Raw genomic sequence first — 18,017 nt, 5'->3', positions numbered from 1 at the left:
TGAAGTAATTCTACCAAAAAGGGCTGCATTGTGCTGCATAATTTGCCTCTTCTTGGCCCATAATTTAGTCAACCTTGGTGCATATTTCGGTACTCCCCTGCACTGCTGCAAAGTTCCTTGCATGGCAAAAAATGTTTAACATCTCCCACATTCGGTGCTGGTAAGGGGTAATCTGGGACAAAGTGTGGATAGCCCAGATAGTCTGCAGGGCCTCATATCTTCTCATTTTAATTACTGCCTGCACCTCAGGGAAGACAGGATATATATATATAAATATATATATATATATATATATATAAATATATATATATATATATATATATATATATATATATATATATATATATATATATATATATATATATATATATATATATCAGCACAAATCTTCAAACCTCCACTGCACAGCGGCGAGAGAAGAGACAGACCCCACGCTTTCCAGGCAAGATGTTTTATTTTGTTCTTGTGCCTTCCAAATGCAACGTTTCGACTACTGACGTAGTCTTGTTCACACACCACATTGCACAAAGTGGAAACTTTTTTTATATCATTTGCAGTGAAGACCCACCCATCTGGGTCCCACCTCCACACGTGAGTCGCATGGTAAAGCATTAAAACAACGGAGCCTTAATTAAAGGCACAGTGCAATGTAGCGCCATATTGCTGTAACATTGTTGCAATACAGAGTACAAATATTTGTATTAGTCTATCAACATATTTACATGGCTCGCTCTGTTTAAATCGTTGAATCTGCAGTAGCAATTTAACTGAAAATTTTAAATACCCGCATGAATGCGTGAACATTTTCTTGTGAAAGTTAACTGACAAACATAATCTGCATGAATGCTTGATAATGTGCGCATCTGTTGCAATGTTCCATGTTATATAGGTATTATGAGAAAACCGCATCATTGTATCTGCGGATTCAGGTATAGCCGCATGAATGCGTTACAAACCATTGTACTCGGGATAACCAGAAAATAATAATATGCACAAATGCAGTTTGAAATACATGTAACTTCACAAGAAAATGTATCAAAGCAACAAATAATGTTTCATTAAATTACAGCACTGCATTGCAATTTGATGTGGTAACCATCACACATGTTGACTAAAAACACCAAAACAGCACCTAAGTGTACTATACAATATATAAACATAATGTCATCCCTATTTCCTATATAAGACAAAGTGTATATACATTTATACATTATTTATATGTCCAAAATCATATTTATATAGGAACTATTTACATCAAATGTTGTGTATCGACCAAAAGAATAAGAGTGCTCGAATGAATAACCAGTTTCAAAAGAAATCACCAAAAAAGAAAAAAGTTTCAAGTGTTTGTTTAAAAAACTGTGCTGTTCAAAACAATTACAACAGCCAGACCTTTTAGGAAACAGGGCTACAGGATACCTAAAAGTAGGTGCTGTTATTCAGGATTTCATATATATACACCCTATATACAATTGTATTTGTTATGCTCAAGTTCTAACCACTATGTACATAATCATACAGAATGTGTGTGCAAATTGTACATTCCTACAGGAAGTTATGCAGGTCCTCCGTTGCATTCAACCCATTTGGTTGTTTGCTGTCGAGCTTAATAATGTATTGTGTTTCCAACCGGCGCAATAGTTTTTCACGGTCACCTCCTCGTCTGAGGGGCGCCACGGCGTCAATGACATAATAGGTAAGGCATGCCAAATCCCTATTGTGCCTGCTGTTAAAGTGACGCGCCACTGGTTATGCTCCATCGTGGTTAACTATAGCTCTGAGGTGCTGCAGTATTCTGACATGCACCTGTGCACCGGTGCTGCCCACATAACGTAGGCCGCATGTGCAAGTTAGGACATATACCGCAAACTCCGTGCGGCAATTGTAGTTGCCTTGGATGGAAAAATCGGTATCAGAAAACGGAGTGCGGTAATGGGTGGTATTTTGTCTGAACTTGCATGCCCGACAGGAGGAACATTTGTGAAAGCCCTTTCTCCCAAACCACTGATCCATTATAGGTAGTTCAGGACTGGATCGTGATAATTTGCTACGCATGCTGAAAGCGCGCCTAAATGTAATGGTAGGCTTATCAGGAGTTAACTCACGTAGCACTGCATCAGTTTTAAGGACTGCCCAATGTTTGTTTATAATGGCTTTAATTTTGCGGTGCTGTTGGCTGTAGGTTGTTATAAGCCTGCTAGGATTAGAGGTTGTATCACTCTTGGGGGGTTTGGGTACTAACAAAGAGTCTCTGGTTCTTTCCCCACTCTTTCTCAATGCAGTAGCAAGACAAGATTTACTGTAACCTCTTGCTTCTAGTCTCGCGAGCATTGCAGACGCCCCTTCTTCAAATTTTGCCTGGGTGTTACATATTCGTTTAAGGCGTAGCAGTTCCCCCAACGGAATGCTCATAATGACATGTTTGGGGTGGCCACTGCTGGCATGAAGGATACTGTTGCCAGCAGTGGACTTTCTGTGGAGGGCAGTAATGATTTGATCATTGATAACATTGATCGACACATCGAGAAATTCAGCAGCGCATTCACTAATGCTAGAAGTGAAAAATAGGTTAAATCGATTTTTGTTGAGTGCATTAACAAAAATCTGAGCACTGCTGATATCGCCCTCCCACACACAAAAAATGTCATCAATGAACCGCATCCAATATTTGACATGTACAAATCCTGCAATGCCAGGAAGTTCCTGCTCCTCCCACAGCCCCACGTGCAAGCACGCGTAGCTGGGAGAGAAGCAGGAACCCATGGCTACACCACGTATATATATATATGCTCAAAGGTTGCCCACCTGGTTGGGAAGCACTTTAGGACCAGCGATGCCTCTTGGACTGAGCAGCTCTTGTGTTGCGGCCTGACGCGTTTCGCTTAATTGCTTTCTCAAAGGCCGATTCCTTCAGTCTCCAGCGGCTTGCGCAGACATTAAAATCACTACTGCCGACTTGATTCGTCAATTTCTCGCACTGTTTTGTGGGCCATGTAGTGTTCATGCTGTGCTCATTAAACCTTGTATAGGTGCCAGGAGACTTCAGTTCTCTGATGCATGCCCTGTATGGGCCACTGGGGCTGGAAAGTCTTTATTTCGGGTGCCAGTCCTTCCGCAGTGAACCGGGCAGATTCCCGACTCGGTGGCCCGCAAACGTTAATGCAGTAGTGCTCCCCCGCGGCAGGGCTGCCGCGTGTAAATGTATGCTCAAAGGTTGCCCGCCTGGTTGGGAAGCACTTTAGGACCAGCGATGCCTCTTGGACAGAGCAGCTCTTGTGTTGAGGCCTGACGCGTTTCGCTTAATTGCTTTCTCAAAGGCCGATTCCTTCAGTTCTCCAGCGGCTTGCGTAGACATTAAAATCACTACTGCCGACTTAATTCGTCAATTTCTCGCACTGTTTTGAGGGGCATGTAGTGTTCATGCTGTGCTCATTAAACCTTGTATAGATGCCAGGAGACTTCAGTTCTCTGATGCATGCCCTGTATGGGCCACAGGGGCTGGAAAGTCTTTATTTCGGTTGCCAGTCCTTCCGCAGTGAACCGGGCAGATTCTCGACTCGGCGGCCCGCAAACGTTAATGCGGTAGTGCTCCCCCGAGGCAGGGCTGCCGCGTGTAAATGTATGCTCAAAGGTTGCCCACCTGGTTGGGAAGCACTTTAGGATTAGCGATGCCTCTTGGACTGAGCAGCTCTTGTGTTGCGGCCTGACGCGTTTCGCTTAATTGCTTTCTCAAAGGCCGATTCCTTCACTTCTCCAGCAGCTTGCGCAGACATTAAAATCACTACTGCTGACTTGATTCGTCAATTTCTCGCATTGTTTTGTTTAGGCCGCAACACAAGAGCTGCTCAGTCCAAGAGGCATCGCTGGTCCTAAAGTGCTTCCCAACTAGGTGGGCAACCTTTGAGCATACATTATATATATATATATATATATATATATATATATGCGCAAAGTGTAGCTCTCTCCTGTAATAACCGCAACTGCTGCAGCAATGTCGAAAAGAAGCCACGCCACTCCAACGTTCGTAATGGGCCAAAAAAACAGTTTATTTGCACTTAAGCCACCAGATCCTACGCGTTTCGGGCATCCGCCCTTGTTCACAGATCGTTTGTCCATAAAATCTCAACAGCTTAAATACAAAAGTTTTCTCCCGGGCATTTTTTTCACAACCACGTGATGATAGACATTAAAGACACACTACACATCTTAGGCTGAGCAGTCTTTCTTCTCCAAATTCAGTGCCATATAGAGCCATTACATGAATATTATACCAGCATAAATGCATAATCATGTTAAAATCACAATGATATTACAATTTATTTTATGGATTAAAAAAATAAATACATTTTAGTTTGTAAAAATATATTATTGATTTCTATAAAAAAACACGCAACAGAGACAATGTGCAAATATCGCAACCAGCAAATTTGTGCAAAAAATGCAGGGATAGTGCAAAAAGCAATGCATTAAAGTGCCGTGGTCTAAAGTGCAATGTTGTTTCAATAGTCAATGACTAGAATTTGTAAACAAAACACTCTGTGCACAAAGAATTATTTGTACATACTCCACCGGAGCTAAGACCTGTTGTGTGTTGTCTCTAGTCTGTTAGATAAGAAACTCATCTAATATCAGCATAAATGCTCTATAGATCCATCCTGATTTTGTATTCTGTTTAGAAATGCTCATATGGTCACTGGAATAAATCGCATAATACGAAAAAGTGTTACCACTACTCGTCATCATGCTCCCTTTGTCTGTGTCAATGCTAAAGTGCTATAATAAACCCAAAATCATGAGTACACCCAAAAGAAAAAAAGAAATGGAAAAAATCCTAAATGGTATTCTTCCAATATGAATGGAGAGTGAAAGAAGAACTCTTACCCAATTCCAAACATGTGTGCCGAAAAATAAAGAGATGAAATTAAACATATATTTCATTCAGAGACTTCAAGAAAGGGAAGGGGGGCGGGTAATGGCAGGAAAGCTTTAAACTAAATACATCTTGGTCAACAAATAATTTACAGGAATACATGGAGGTCTTCAGTCGTATTTAGACCGTTAGGAAAACGACTGTCCAGCTCAAGGATAAACTGGGATTCCAGTCTCCTCAGCATTAGATCCCTGTCCCCTCCTCTGATAGGTTTAGGTATTGAGGCTATGACATAGTATGTCAGGCATTCAAGGTTGTTGTGGTGAATAGCCTTAAAATGTCGAGCCACGGGGTATGAGCTGTCGTTGTTAACGATAGCTTGCAGGTGTTGCAGTATTCTGACATGCACCTGTTGGCGTGTGCTGCCAACATTTCTTAAGCCACAGGTGCATGTCAGAACATAGACTGCGAACTCGGTTTTGCAGTTATGTTTGCCCTTAATTTCCACTAGATCAGGTCTGAAGGTGTTCACCCCAAATTTACAGGCTCTGCAGCTAGAACAACGGATGAAGCCAGGCTTAACCATCCAATTGTCTTTTTTGATGACTTCAGGGAAATCTCTGCTCAGCTGGGTTCTCAGGCTAAGGCCTTTCCTGTATGTAATGTTGTGTCCTGCCGCTATTCTGGGTGCCAATATCAAATCAGTTTTTAAAACCGGCCACCTTTGTTTAATAATAGACCGAATTTTACGTTCCTGTCTATTAAATGTCAATATCAGTCTAGGTGCACTGATGTCTGAATCTGATGCTTTCTCCATAATGGATTCTGAAATGGGTGTGTTGGAGTTTGACAAGAGAGAATCTCTGGATCTACTTTTAGCTTTCTCAATCGATTGCTTCAAGACAGATTCTTTATATCCCCTCCCTCGAAATCTATTAAGGGCTTCTGCCGCACAAAGTTCATAATCTTCATCAGTGCTGCAGATTCGTTTGAGCCTTAATAGCTCACCGAAAGGGATATTGTCAATGGTGTGTCGGGGGTGAGAGCTGCTGGCATGGAGTGTACTATTGCCCGCAGTGCTCTTACGATGTAGTTTAGTGCATAATTTATCATTTGTAACAAATATCTTGACATCAAGAAAGTCTGCCTCTGCATGATTGATGTGTGATGTAAAGTGTAGATTTTCGTTATTGACATTGAGTGATTTTATAAAGTTTTCTGCACTCGTATGATCCCCCCTCCACACCAAAAAGACATCGTCTATGAATCGCATCCAGTGAATTACATTGTTCGCCATGATATCTCTGTAGGTGATGTTGAGTACCTGCTCCTCCCACCAGCCCACGTGTAAACACGCGTAGCTGGGGGAGAAGCAGGCACCCATCGCCACCCCTCTCTGTTGCAGAAATATTTCCTTACCAAACATAAAGTAATTATGATGCAAACACCAATTTGTTAGTTCTATCAGCATCCTATTATGTTTGTAGCAACTGATGGGTCTAGTTCCTAAGAAGTGTTCAAGCGCTCTAAGTCCAGTTTGATGATTAATGCTGGTATAGAGTGATTCTATGTCTAAGGTGATTAATAGCAGATCATCACTCCAAGGAACATTCCTGATCTTATTAAGAAAGTGGCCAGTATCCTTAATGCAAGTTGGCAATGCTTGCTATATGTATATATATATATTTGTTTTATAGAGTTTTATTTAGCGCAAACTAGACCTGAGAAATCGGGTATCAGAGTGCTTCACATGAGCACCAGTTTCAATAGATGGACACATTCATTTCTGATAGGCATGGGGAGATTAGGTGATTTGCCCAGAATCACAGGATGTTTAGCGTTGTTGCCCAGACTCAAACACGGTTCCCCAGCTTCGAGGTCGACTGCACTAGCCATAAGGCTACAACCTCTCCCCAACATAGATATACTACAGCCAGGTGCAGCTTGTAACTGCACAAGGAGCTGCAATTACTATATTGTTAACTCACAACCCAGCAGACACCTATACTGGAGGCTGGAACGTCAAGGGGACCCAAGGGAGCCTGAGGTCTTCATTTTACTGGGACACTCCATTTGAATTGCCGCGCCTTTTGCCTGAACAGTGATCCCTTTTTCACGCAACATCCACCAGGGAGCAGTGCTTTCCGGGATAAGAAGTGCTTTCATGGACTACATTGGGTGAAAAGATCATGTGACCTTGGGTCGGAACTGACCTTCCAATGAGGGCAATGCAGTACACATATAAGGCGTGGGTGGAGATATATCGCGGTAGCAGCAGCATCTGAGGAAGACTACTAATGTCGAAATGCATCATGCTTTGTTGTCTCCAATAAATGGCTCCAGAAGGTTTCCCCGTGTGGCCTCTTTCCTTTTCCTATCGGAGGGGTGTTTCGTTTGTATTCTACTCGTGCACATGCCAGAGGAGCGCAAGAGACCCCATAGGACCCAGATCCCCCATAATAGCCCCGCCTCCCCCTAGCTGACAAACAATCCCACAATTGAATCACCAAAGATTTGAGTGGGTTTTAAAATGGCCATGTTTAATCTCAACATTTCATAAACAAGACAAAAGTAAAGTAACATACATAGTTACATTTCACAAACACTTTTAATATTGACCTTCATGAATGCAAAATATTGTCATCGCCCCCAGCACCAAGGGAGCGCTCTGGCTCGCATCTCGCAACTGAGCCTCCCACGCAAGGTGCAGCACACCTGCGCCCAAGAGAGGTGGGCCCCAACCTCTGATCCTTGGGGCCCACCCCGACCACCAGGCTGCCCAGGGACCCAGGAGGCTCGTAATCTGTCGCCCTAGCCTCCCCAGCCGGTGGTCACTTCTTCCCAGCGGCGAGCTTACCATCTCCCCCCTCAGTGCTGGCCTAGGGAGTACGCAAGGCGGACTCCCGTCCATTGTGTTAGACAATGTCACTGATCGCAGGTCTCTTTACCGTCACAAGGGTGGCCAAGGCCCTCAGGTCTGCCACCCCCCCCACCTGCATTCTGCACGAAAGACTAAAGTCCCTTAATCCACGTGTCTGTGCCCAAGTCCGACAAATGCACTCCATCGTGGTGATACATCGAATCTCCTAAAATAATCCTGTGCGGGATATGACACAAGCGGCCCTTCACTGAGCACAACTTTGCCATCCCCCCGTTGAGTCGCCTCACTGACACATTCAAGGACCTTGTCCGGACTCCAGGGCCCCATGTCCTGCGCGGTATCATAGTTGACCAAGCAATCCTGGCAAATGGAAAGACTCGCCCCAACCACGCAAATTCTGTAAGCAAAGCTTCTTTGACTGCCAAGCGTCCGCGATCAACCATGTTGTTGCCTCCCAAGTGAATGATAATCCAATCTGGAGACTTGTGCCCTTCTTGCTCTTTTATCTCCTCTACGAGCTGCCTCAGGTGCCGAATTCGCATGCCCCCGACGCCTCGCCACAGGAATTCCATCTCACTCAAGCCTGCCGGCTTCACCACTCGTTGTTGATGTAAACGAACCGTAGCGCGACGCACGAAGAGTGCCCCAATACCCACACCACCTTTGCGGGCATACTAATTAAGAGGAGAGAAATGGAAAAGTCAAGCACAATCCACAGCGGGTTATCAATAGTTCATCATAACAATTCTGGCCTCACATATCTTCGGTAACAATCTGACAACCAGCGCCCTACTCTCTTTACTGCGTTGCTCTGAAGGCCCGCTCCTGCAGCCAAGGTGGCCGCGCCAATTCTAAATGAATGAGATGAGTATCCTGCCGCCCCTAAACCCAGCTGTGCTAGCACCATTCCAAAGACTGCCTTAAACTGAAATTTTGACAGGCAGTCCCCAATCTCATGGATGAACAAGGCCTGCCCTCCCCCAGCCGGGCGCAGGGCCAGGTTACTGGGCAGGCCGAGACCCCTGGCGCTGGTCCTAGGCGAATGGTGGCCCCTTTACCTAATTGGTCAGTCTTAGATCTCCTCAAAATTACTTGAAGTCTCCCTGGAGACAAACAAGTGTCCCTAAATTGCAGGCCCCCCTCCTGGTCAACTCTAGATGTCCCAACCACTTCACCCAGACGGAAGGCCCCGTAGAAGGTTAGAGTGAAATCTACCCCCAGCAAAATACCCTCAAAAGGCGAACTACAGACCGAAGGCAACAGATCTACAATGGCACACAAGGTTGGAATGTCTAAAGGCCTACGATGATCCCGTCTAGGTCTCTCTAGTCTGGCCCACCCCGCCACAGCCTTCTTGACTACAAAAGAGGAACCCGTGTCTCGTTCCCCTGCCAGTTTAGCAAAGAAGCCTATTGCCGACAAGTGTGCTTTAGCGAACGAAACTGCCTTGCCCTGATCCCTTAGAGCCTGTAAGTACCCATGTATAGCTTCTGGAGCAAACAACTGTGCTAACCCAGCCTCTTCCACGAAAGACCTGTAGGAATTCAAATGCTTTTGGTATGATCTCTTGGTGCGTCTCTCAGAGAAGCACCTACCAGCCCCGCACTAGTGCGGGGCTCCAATTTTTCACAGTGATGGTGGGAACTCTGTCATTCGCTCCTCCGCTTGCGGGTGGAACCTCCGGAAATCCTGCAACTTGGAACAAGACAAAGCATCAGCAGCATTGTTATAAACTCCTGGTATATGTGACGCCTTGAAAGTCAAGTTCAGCTTCAAGCACATTAGCACCAAACGCTTCAACAATCTCAGTACATGCCAGCAAGTAGCCCCCTGTCTGTTAATAGCCTCAACCACAGCCATGTTGTCTGACCAAAAGACTACTGCCCTGTCCTTGAAGCGGTCAGCCCAAATTGTGACTGCAACAATGATGGGAAAGAGTTCCAAGAAAGCTATGTTTCTCGTCAGGCCCGACCCGTGCCACTCCGCCGGCCATTCTGCCCCACACCAGGAAGGACCCAAGATAATGCCTAAACCAATGCTGCCGGCCGAGTCAGTAAACAGGCCGAGCTCAGAGCTGGACACTAAGGGAGCAGGCCAAACCACCCTACCGCTAAACTCGCTCAAGAAGCTGCGCCACACTCTGAGGTCGTCTTTCACCTCAGCCCTCAGGGGCACTCGGTGATGCTTGTGAGTTAAGCCCACCATAGCTCTGGCTATAGATCTTGAAAAAGGACGCCCCATAGGAATGATTCTAAGGGCGAAATTGAGCTGACCAAGCAGCACCTGAAGCTGGTGTAGGGTCACCTTAGGCCCAGCCAGAGTAGCGTCAATCGCTCGGGAGAATGCCTGCACCTTGTCCAGTGGTAACCTACACTCCCCCGCAACGGTGTCAATTTCAATGCCCAGAAAAGACATGCACGTGGCCGGGCCCACCGTTTTGTCCGGTGCCAAGGGGACCCCAAATTCTTGAAACATAGTCACCAGATTGCTAAGGGCCCTGGCACACTCCTCAGAAGCCGCAGGCCCCATCACCTTGAAATCATCCAGATAATGCACTACTTTAAGACAACCCGTCATACTTGAAAATACCCACTGCAGCATGGAACTAAAGGTCTCAAAATACTTGCAAGATACAGCGCAACCTATGGGCATGCACCTATCATAGTAGAATTGGTGCTGCAACTGGAAACCCAGCAGATGGTAATCATCAGGATGTACAGGTAATAGCCGAAAGGCAGACTCAATATCAGTTTTTGCTAACATAGCACCTCGCCCCAGGTCCCTCACCATTTTCACCACGACATCAAAGGACGAGTAAGTGACTGAACATAATGCTGGGTCAATGGAATCATTAACAGAAGACCCCTTAGGGGCTGAAAGGTTGTGTATCATCCTAAACTGCCCGGGATCCTTCTTAGGTACTACCCCCAGGGGGGAACATAAGCAGCCTGCTAACGGGGGAGCTGGGAAAGGGCCAGTCACCCTGCCTAGGGCCAGCTCCTTCTCCACCTTTGTCGCTACCACTTTGGGATGCATTCTAGCTGAAAGGAGATTGTTGCACCTGTCAACGGGAGGGACGCCTAGGGCGGGAATGCGAAAACCCACAGAAAAACCATCAAACAATACTTTGGCTGCTACTTTATCTGGATACTGATTGAGCCAATAAATCAGTTTCCCAATGTCTACAGGAGTGGGGAGCTTATTGCTGAGTGGGCTTGATGTCTCTGCCACCCGCCCCCCCACGCTCCTTGGATTTCTTATTACATTTGAACTCGGAATGGGAGGAGTGACCGCAGAAGGAGCATGCATGCCTAAATCTGCACTGCCCAGCGGGCCAATTGCACACCTTTTTATTGAATGCCCAGCAAGATCCTTTCTTTTCCCCCGGGCCTCCCTGCGAGGTCCGAAATGGCTGCTTTGTGTGGTGCTCCCTACCGTTAACGTTCTCAAGCCAGGCATTTATTTCTACCTGGTCCCATCCAATGTTGGGGTTCTCTTCTTTCGCCCACCGGAATTCTCTATCATAATCTAACCACGCTGTCCCGCCATGCGTTGCATGCGCTTTCACAATTTTATTAGTGTAAAAAACCAAAGATATTGCCAACTCAGGCTTCTTTTCCAACAACACCGTTGAATACACGTGGAAACCAAAGAGCCAATTATCCAGAGACTCTTCCACCCTTGGCTTCCTGTCCTTGAAGGAGCCATCTTTCCCTTCCCTCTCCTTGTACTCAATATCCCTCCTCTTGGGTCTAATGAGCGCAAATATATCGACATAAGCCCCTTTCCAAATCTTTTCCTTCACCTCTAGGGAAACATGCGTGGCTAACATTCCTGGTTGGGACAATACATTCCCGTGCACTCCACTTGACACTAAACCAAATTCCCCACCCTTGGTCGTTGCCTCGCCTGCCTTACCTCCTATAGGTACTGTCGGTACTGCTGGCGCAGGGGGGGTCGGTCCTGGTGCCCCGCTAGGCTTTGCACTCCGCGTTTCTACCAGGAGAGCCAACTGTTTCTGGATTTCAATAGGTGATTTCAGGGTCTTTCCCCTTCCTTTTGTGGCTGACCTTCTTAGGGGCCATCGCTTATCTTTCCCCTGTTGTCGTTTACCCACGCTCGCTGCTCCTCCGATTAATCGTGCCCTTTCCTTTGCCCTACGCGGCCTCTGAATACTGCCTGCTGCGTGTCTATTCACCCCCACCTGCCGCGTGTTTTCCTGGAATTTTGGCCTTGCCCACTCGAGATCTGCGTAACGCCTTGTCCTCGACACGCAGCACAACCCTTCATGATGCGCTAACAACCCGCGCTTTCCCCAATTTTAAATGCCAGCCTCGCACTCACTCAACTGCCCTGGACCGCGTGGTCTCAATTCCCCACACCCGGCACCCCTGCAGAACCGCCCACGTCGCCCTCGAAGAAGCCTGCACCCCGGAGCCCCACCGGCAGCCACCAACCACCGAAGCAGACCCGCAACCTTAACCCCTCAGACCCCCTCCCGCAATCAACGGCTGCAAGCAGGCCCCCCGGGCACCCGGCTCCTTACCTGGCTAAATGGGCGTTTCTTCGCTGCAGCGCGCCGGTCTACGCCGTCTCTCCTCTCAGCTGCTGAGCCTCGCCGCCGGGCTCCGGACCGCCGACCTCCGACATCGCTACTCGCTCTCCCTCGACAATCCAACGGGAGATGCGAGCGCAGAGACCCAGGACACGAGGAATGGGGAATTCAAAACTGGAGTCTAGTAGAAGGGGGGGATTGGAAGCGCCCGGCGAGCTTGTCCAGCTAGAGTGGCAGAGGGAGAAGAGACCGAGGCCACGGGGACTTGACCCTAAATAGGCCAAAGGTCTCCGCCCCCTGCCACACCGGAAATACGTCCTAGCTGACCTGGAAGTAATTGGCGGCCGGGCGCCTATTGGGCGAACCGACCGCCATAGACCATGTGACCGGGGGCGTGGCCGGGGGCCCGGGTCCTAAGGGCGTGCTTCGTTATACTTGCGCTTGGCATACTACCAAGTGGCAGGAGAGTTGCTGGCACCAGCTGTTTCAGCGTTTCTTTCCCTCGAGGTATCGAATTACTCCTGCCCGCCTCGAGTGTTGGTGAAGCTAGGGACTACTGCCAGGTGCAGCTTGTGACTGCACGAAGAGCTGCAATTACTATATTGTTGACTCACGACCCAGCAGATGCATATACAGGAGGCTGGGACGTCAAGGGGAACCCAAGGGTGCCTGAGGTGGTCTTCATTTTAGCGGGACACTCCATTTGAATTGCCGTGCCTTTTCCCTGAACAGTGATCCTTTTTCACTCAACATCCCACCAGGGAGCAGTGCTTTCTGGGATATAAAGTGCTATTATGGACTACATTGGGTGAAAAGATCATGTGACTTGGAGTCGGAACTTACCTTCCAATGAGGGCAATGCAGGACACTTATAAGGCGTGGGTGGAGATATATTGCGGTAGCAGCAGCATCTGAGGAAGGCTACTAATGCCGAAATGCAACATGCTTTGCTGTCTCCAATAAACGGCTCCCGAAGGTTTCCCCGTGTAGCCTCTTTCCTTTTCCTATTGGAGGGGTATTTCATATATGTGTTTTCTCCATGCAATTTTCCATAGGGACCTTTAAGACCGGCTACAGCCCGAACTGCTGAATGGAATTATACCAAATTTGGAAAAAAGGTAGAGTTTGGTACGCAGATTACGCTTTTTATGGTATAAATCCGTTCAGTAGTTTCTGAGAAAATCTAAAGTAAAATCATAAATATATCTATAGACGAAGTACCGTACAAGTACTGTCCGAGGATAGTGTGCGTACCATTACGAGCACGAGCTGCATGCTAATTGGCTGTCGACTGTCTGTCAACACTCCAAACCAGGAAGTGTTGGCAGCCATCTTGTGCCTCGGTAGAACCGAGCCACAAGAAAGCAGCGAAAGAAACACAAAAAGCACGCAAAGGGGGCAGGGTAGAAACACCCTGATCCCGTAGGCCTGCTCAGGGGGTTCCACAAGGACCCCCTAGGCAAAAAAACTTTTTTTTTTAAAAAGTCGTGGTATAAGCGTAAGGTACACGTATGCTGTGAAAAAGAAGAAAAAAACAGAAACCCGCTTTATTGTTAATTAGCCCTCGGGGGGCAAATCCCGGGGGAATGTTTTTATTTATAATGGGTGGCCCAGAGGGGGGCTCACTCCTCCGACCAGGCCTTGGCTGAAATCCTCTGTAATGAGATAACCAGACAAGAGGCACACCCTTCTCGTACATCATGGCCAAGACATGGAAAGAACTCCCCCTCAGCATCAGATGAACCCCCACACTGAAAGCATTCAGGAAGAGCCGTAATACTTGCCTTTTCGAATTACGAAAGCTGCACAAATCCCCCCCCACATACTCCCCCAGCGCCTGGAAATCCTCACAGGTGAATAGTCTTCTTACAATGCTTCACAACCAATCAAAAAGAGATGTTGAAAGTTTCCTTTTTAAACATACGAGCAAATCAGATATGTTGGCATGTACACACAGCGAGAGGTAATTATTAACGATGACTTGCTTTCGCAAGACCCTGAAAGGCTTCTTCCAGAATAAGTACGCACTTCACTGCAAGACCCCATTTAATGATTATCCAGGCTCTGAAGCCTAAACACGTCAGAAATCATCTCTCATCACTTTCTCTTCTTTTTAGTGTATTGTGTGTGGCAGACTGCGTGACCCTATGTCCAGAGCCCTCGAAGGCCATGGAGACTGCCACGCCCCAGGACCAGCTTCTGCAGTGTCCCGGAGCCGCGCAGCCCCCTTCCCAACATTTAAAAGCCCTGGGGGAGGTTTACATTAATCGAAACTGAATACGTTGGTACAGCCCACTGTGCTTACGCTACCAGGAAAACACAACAACAACAGTACATGGCCCAGATTTCCATTGTAGTGATTTCTTAGTTCCAGGTGCAGTTATCAGATCGGCACACACAGTCCCTCGTGGATGGTATACACCCACACCACACCCATCCAGCGCATCCGTCACTGAAAACACATGACCCTATCTAGATAAAAGACGGAGCGTACAATGCCCCCACGGTCCCGGCGACTCCTCGTGTCCTTCTGGAGCCAGCATTGCTTTTACACACAGGGAGATGCTAAGTTGCATGTGGAAATGCAATCTTGTTTGAATTTTGAAAGTGAGAACATATTTTATTGCTGTGTCTTTCAAAGTTGAAACTAAGTTTGCTATGGGAGAGCGGGAGCCGCAAGACTTCCGCCTTCTCATAGCAAACAGCAGTATCCCAGGGGTAGGCACCCCGGGACACTGCAGGAGCCGGCTGTGGGCGTGGTGGTCTCCAGGGCGGATGTTGACGTTACAACGCATGCTTTTACCACGCATGCCTTTACAACGCGGTTTTTACAACGCATGCCTTTACAACGCATAGTGCTTTGGGGTGCTGGATAGTGAATAGTTTAATTTACTATTCCAACTCCAGTCCCTGTGGATAGTAGGGAAGGTGTTGGATAGTAAATTAAACCTATTCCCTATCCTACAGCGCCCCCCAGCGCAATGCGTTGTAATGGTTTGCGTTGTAAAAGTTACGTCGTAAAGGCACTGCGTGGTAAAAGTTGCATTGTAAAGGATGTTTCCCCTCCAGGGCTCTCGAGGGCACCAGGGGAGGGCCACCGAGCCCCTGTCACACAATACAGAAATCTCCGCGGGGTGGTTGTTCCCGGGGTTTGAGGTCCACACACTTTTAATTTTGTAGGGGGGCAAGGACGTGCAAGTGGCGCAAGGGGGTTGTAAATGTGGTACAGAGTGTTGTGTTTTAGTTTGCTTTCCTTTCTGTCTTGTAGAGGATCCAGGGTAAAGATAAAGTTTTTTGTACAGCCAGTAACTTTCAACGCTACTCTCAAACAGCTTTCTGCCTGTTACCATAGTAACAGTTCATGGAACACTTGCGTGAGCACAGAGGTTAGAAGTTCACCACAATATGTTGCTAATTGAAATAGTTACTGTGCTGGAGAATTTTTTTTTTCATAGGAACCGTTAGTCGTAAAAGAAGTCAGTGGAAAAGTGTTGTTAGCGATTTCTCCCTGTTCGGGGAGCATTAGGGTAATGTGCTCCAAGCGGGACTTTACGAAGCTTAATGTTCATTGGCTTTGAAGTATTAAAAGTATACATTTTGGCAGTCATTCCTTCCTGCTGTGCGGAACAACATGGACAAGTTTGATCCTTATTGGGTGGGAACGGTTCACTGTTGTCAGTGATATTGTGACGCATTTCCAAAGGAGTATGGGAAAAGAAAGTAGTAGAGGGCAGGTTAGGAACACTATTAACTCTGTACAGTGCCCATAAGGTGGTGGAGAGAGATTATGAGGGAAAAAATTGTTTTTATATATTTCAAGGGCCAATTGTATAATTGCCGTGTGGTGTATAAATCACGGCGGAAAAATGACAGTCTCTTGCGCTGTTTTTTTCAATCAAGTTTGTGGGTGACATATGTCTTAGGAGTACTATTTACTTATAATGTGGTGTTTACTTTCCTGATGGAGAGGTGTGGTTGCGCAGCAAAAAATTCAGTCTAGGTTTGAAACTGTTTTTATTAAGCAAATACAAATAAACTTTCTTCAGAAACTGTTGCTGTATATATGAAAGGGGTAACAATTAAAAATGGAATTTCATAAAATATCAGTTAAGCGAGCTATATCCTTCTTTTTTCTGGTACAGTTTGTAAAAGTGTTGCCCCACTACGAAGAGTGAGGCTCGATGAGCACGCCTTTAGGGCCCGGCCCCCCGGCCCACGCAACGCCATTCACTGTCTAGAGGGGGCCCCGAGCAAGTACTTCCGGGGCAGGCTGTGACGTATTTCCGGTGGGGGCGTGGGGGTCTTAGGCCGTGACCTATTTAGGTCGAGGGCACAGTGGTCTCGGCCTCTTCCCTCGCCTGCACTGGACTTTGCCGCACTCTGCCCGTGCACGCTCCCTCGCCTGATTCCTAGAAGCTTTTTAACTTAAGTGTTTGCCCCGTTATCTGTAGCTTCCCCTCTCCCGTAGTCGTCCAATTTAGCGCGGCTGGAGGATCGGGTCACCGGCGAGTGGCTTCCAACCTCGTGGGCAGAGCGGAGCAATCGAGTGGAGGAGTGCTGTGGCAGCGTTCGGCGGCCAGCTCGTCAGGTGAGGTGTTGGGGCCCTGTAGGCTGTGGGCGGGTGCGGGTGCCCAGAGGACAGGCTTTTTCCCCCTCCCCCCATCTTCATAGTTTACGGCACGGAGGGCGCCTCCGGGGCCCGTGTCCGTACGCAGGACCGCATAGCGTGAGTTGGGGGCCCCGGCATCATCTCCTTTTGACCTGGTGGGTGCAAGGGCGGAAGAGCAGCCGAGGCACCTAGGATAGGTCAGAAAGCGTGCGTAGCGCGAGAGTAGCCATGGTAGCGAGAGGTCAGAGCCACAAGCGTAAGGATAAGGATCCCGAGATTGCACAGTTGCTCACTTTATTGTTAGCAAAGTTCAATGGCGACGGGGACAGTAGTGAAGGGGAGGCTGAGGAGCATCCCTCCGAGCCCGAGGGTGAAGCCCCGGTCCCCGCAGAGCGCCCCCGCAGACAAGGTGTTCCCCCTAGGGCGGCTTTCCCACCTTTAGTGAAGAAACCGCGGGTGCAGAAAGGCGGCAGTCAGGGCAAGCGAAAAAAGAATCAGAGACGAGCCGGCGGGAACCGGCCAGCGAGTGTCCCTCTAGAGCCCGCTATCCCTATCGCTCCGGCCCCCGTGCCTCAAGCACAACAGCCCGTAGTGCCTCACAGCAGCGCCCCCTGTGGCCCAGTAGCGCCTCCACCTGAGGACGGGTCCGGGGCCATTCTTGAGGAAATCCGTGGGGCCCTGGCGGCATTGGGGGCGGCACCGGTTGTACCAGAAGCTTCCGCAGTAGTTACCCCTCGGTCCGCGAGCGCCCCACCTCCAGTACAGCCGGCCAGTGCAGGGGCAGGGGGTGTCCTACAAGAAATTCTCGGCTCCCTGAGATTGTTAGCGCAAGGGTCTGCTCCACAAGATTCAGGGGGAGTGGGCCCCCCCTCCTGCGACGGCGGCCGTAGCTCCATGGGATCCGGGAAGGGCTGATGAAGGTGCGCTTAGCGAGATTAGGGAGCAGCTGGCATTACTAGTAAAGGCGCAGTCTCCTGGCTTGCCACTGGCTAGGCAGACGGCTTCGACCTCAGTAGGCACAACGGCAGTTTCAGGAGGTAAGCCTGAGAGCACCAGTAATGAGTCTGGGGGAGCGACGAAAGTGGGTGGGGTCCAGGGCTAT

General features: G+C 48.1%; 1 protein-coding gene across 1 annotated transcript in view; it reads right to left on the bottom strand.

The window, feature by feature from the left end:
• The window catches only part of LOC147674115 (uncharacterized), a 71,287-nt gene extending 60,500 nt beyond the window's left edge, over positions 1 to 10,787 (bottom strand). Inside the window, exon 1 of the mRNA XM_086945563.1 lies at positions 9,757 to 10,787. Coding sequence (XP_086801689.1) covers positions 9,757 to 10,787 — 1,031 coding nt within the window. The remainder of the gene's footprint in view (positions 1 to 9,756) is intronic.
• Positions 10,788 to 18,017: the final 7,230 nt, after the last annotated feature.

The sequence above is a fragment of the Lissotriton vulgaris genome, chromosome 12 (genome assembly GCF_964263255.1).
Source record: "Lissotriton vulgaris chromosome 12, aLisVul1.2, whole genome shotgun sequence".
Taxonomy (NCBI): Eukaryota; Metazoa; Chordata; class Amphibia; order Caudata; family Salamandridae; genus Lissotriton; species Lissotriton vulgaris.
The sequence above is the reverse complement of the archived record's forward strand: the minus strand, read 5'-3'. Positions and strand labels throughout refer to the sequence as shown.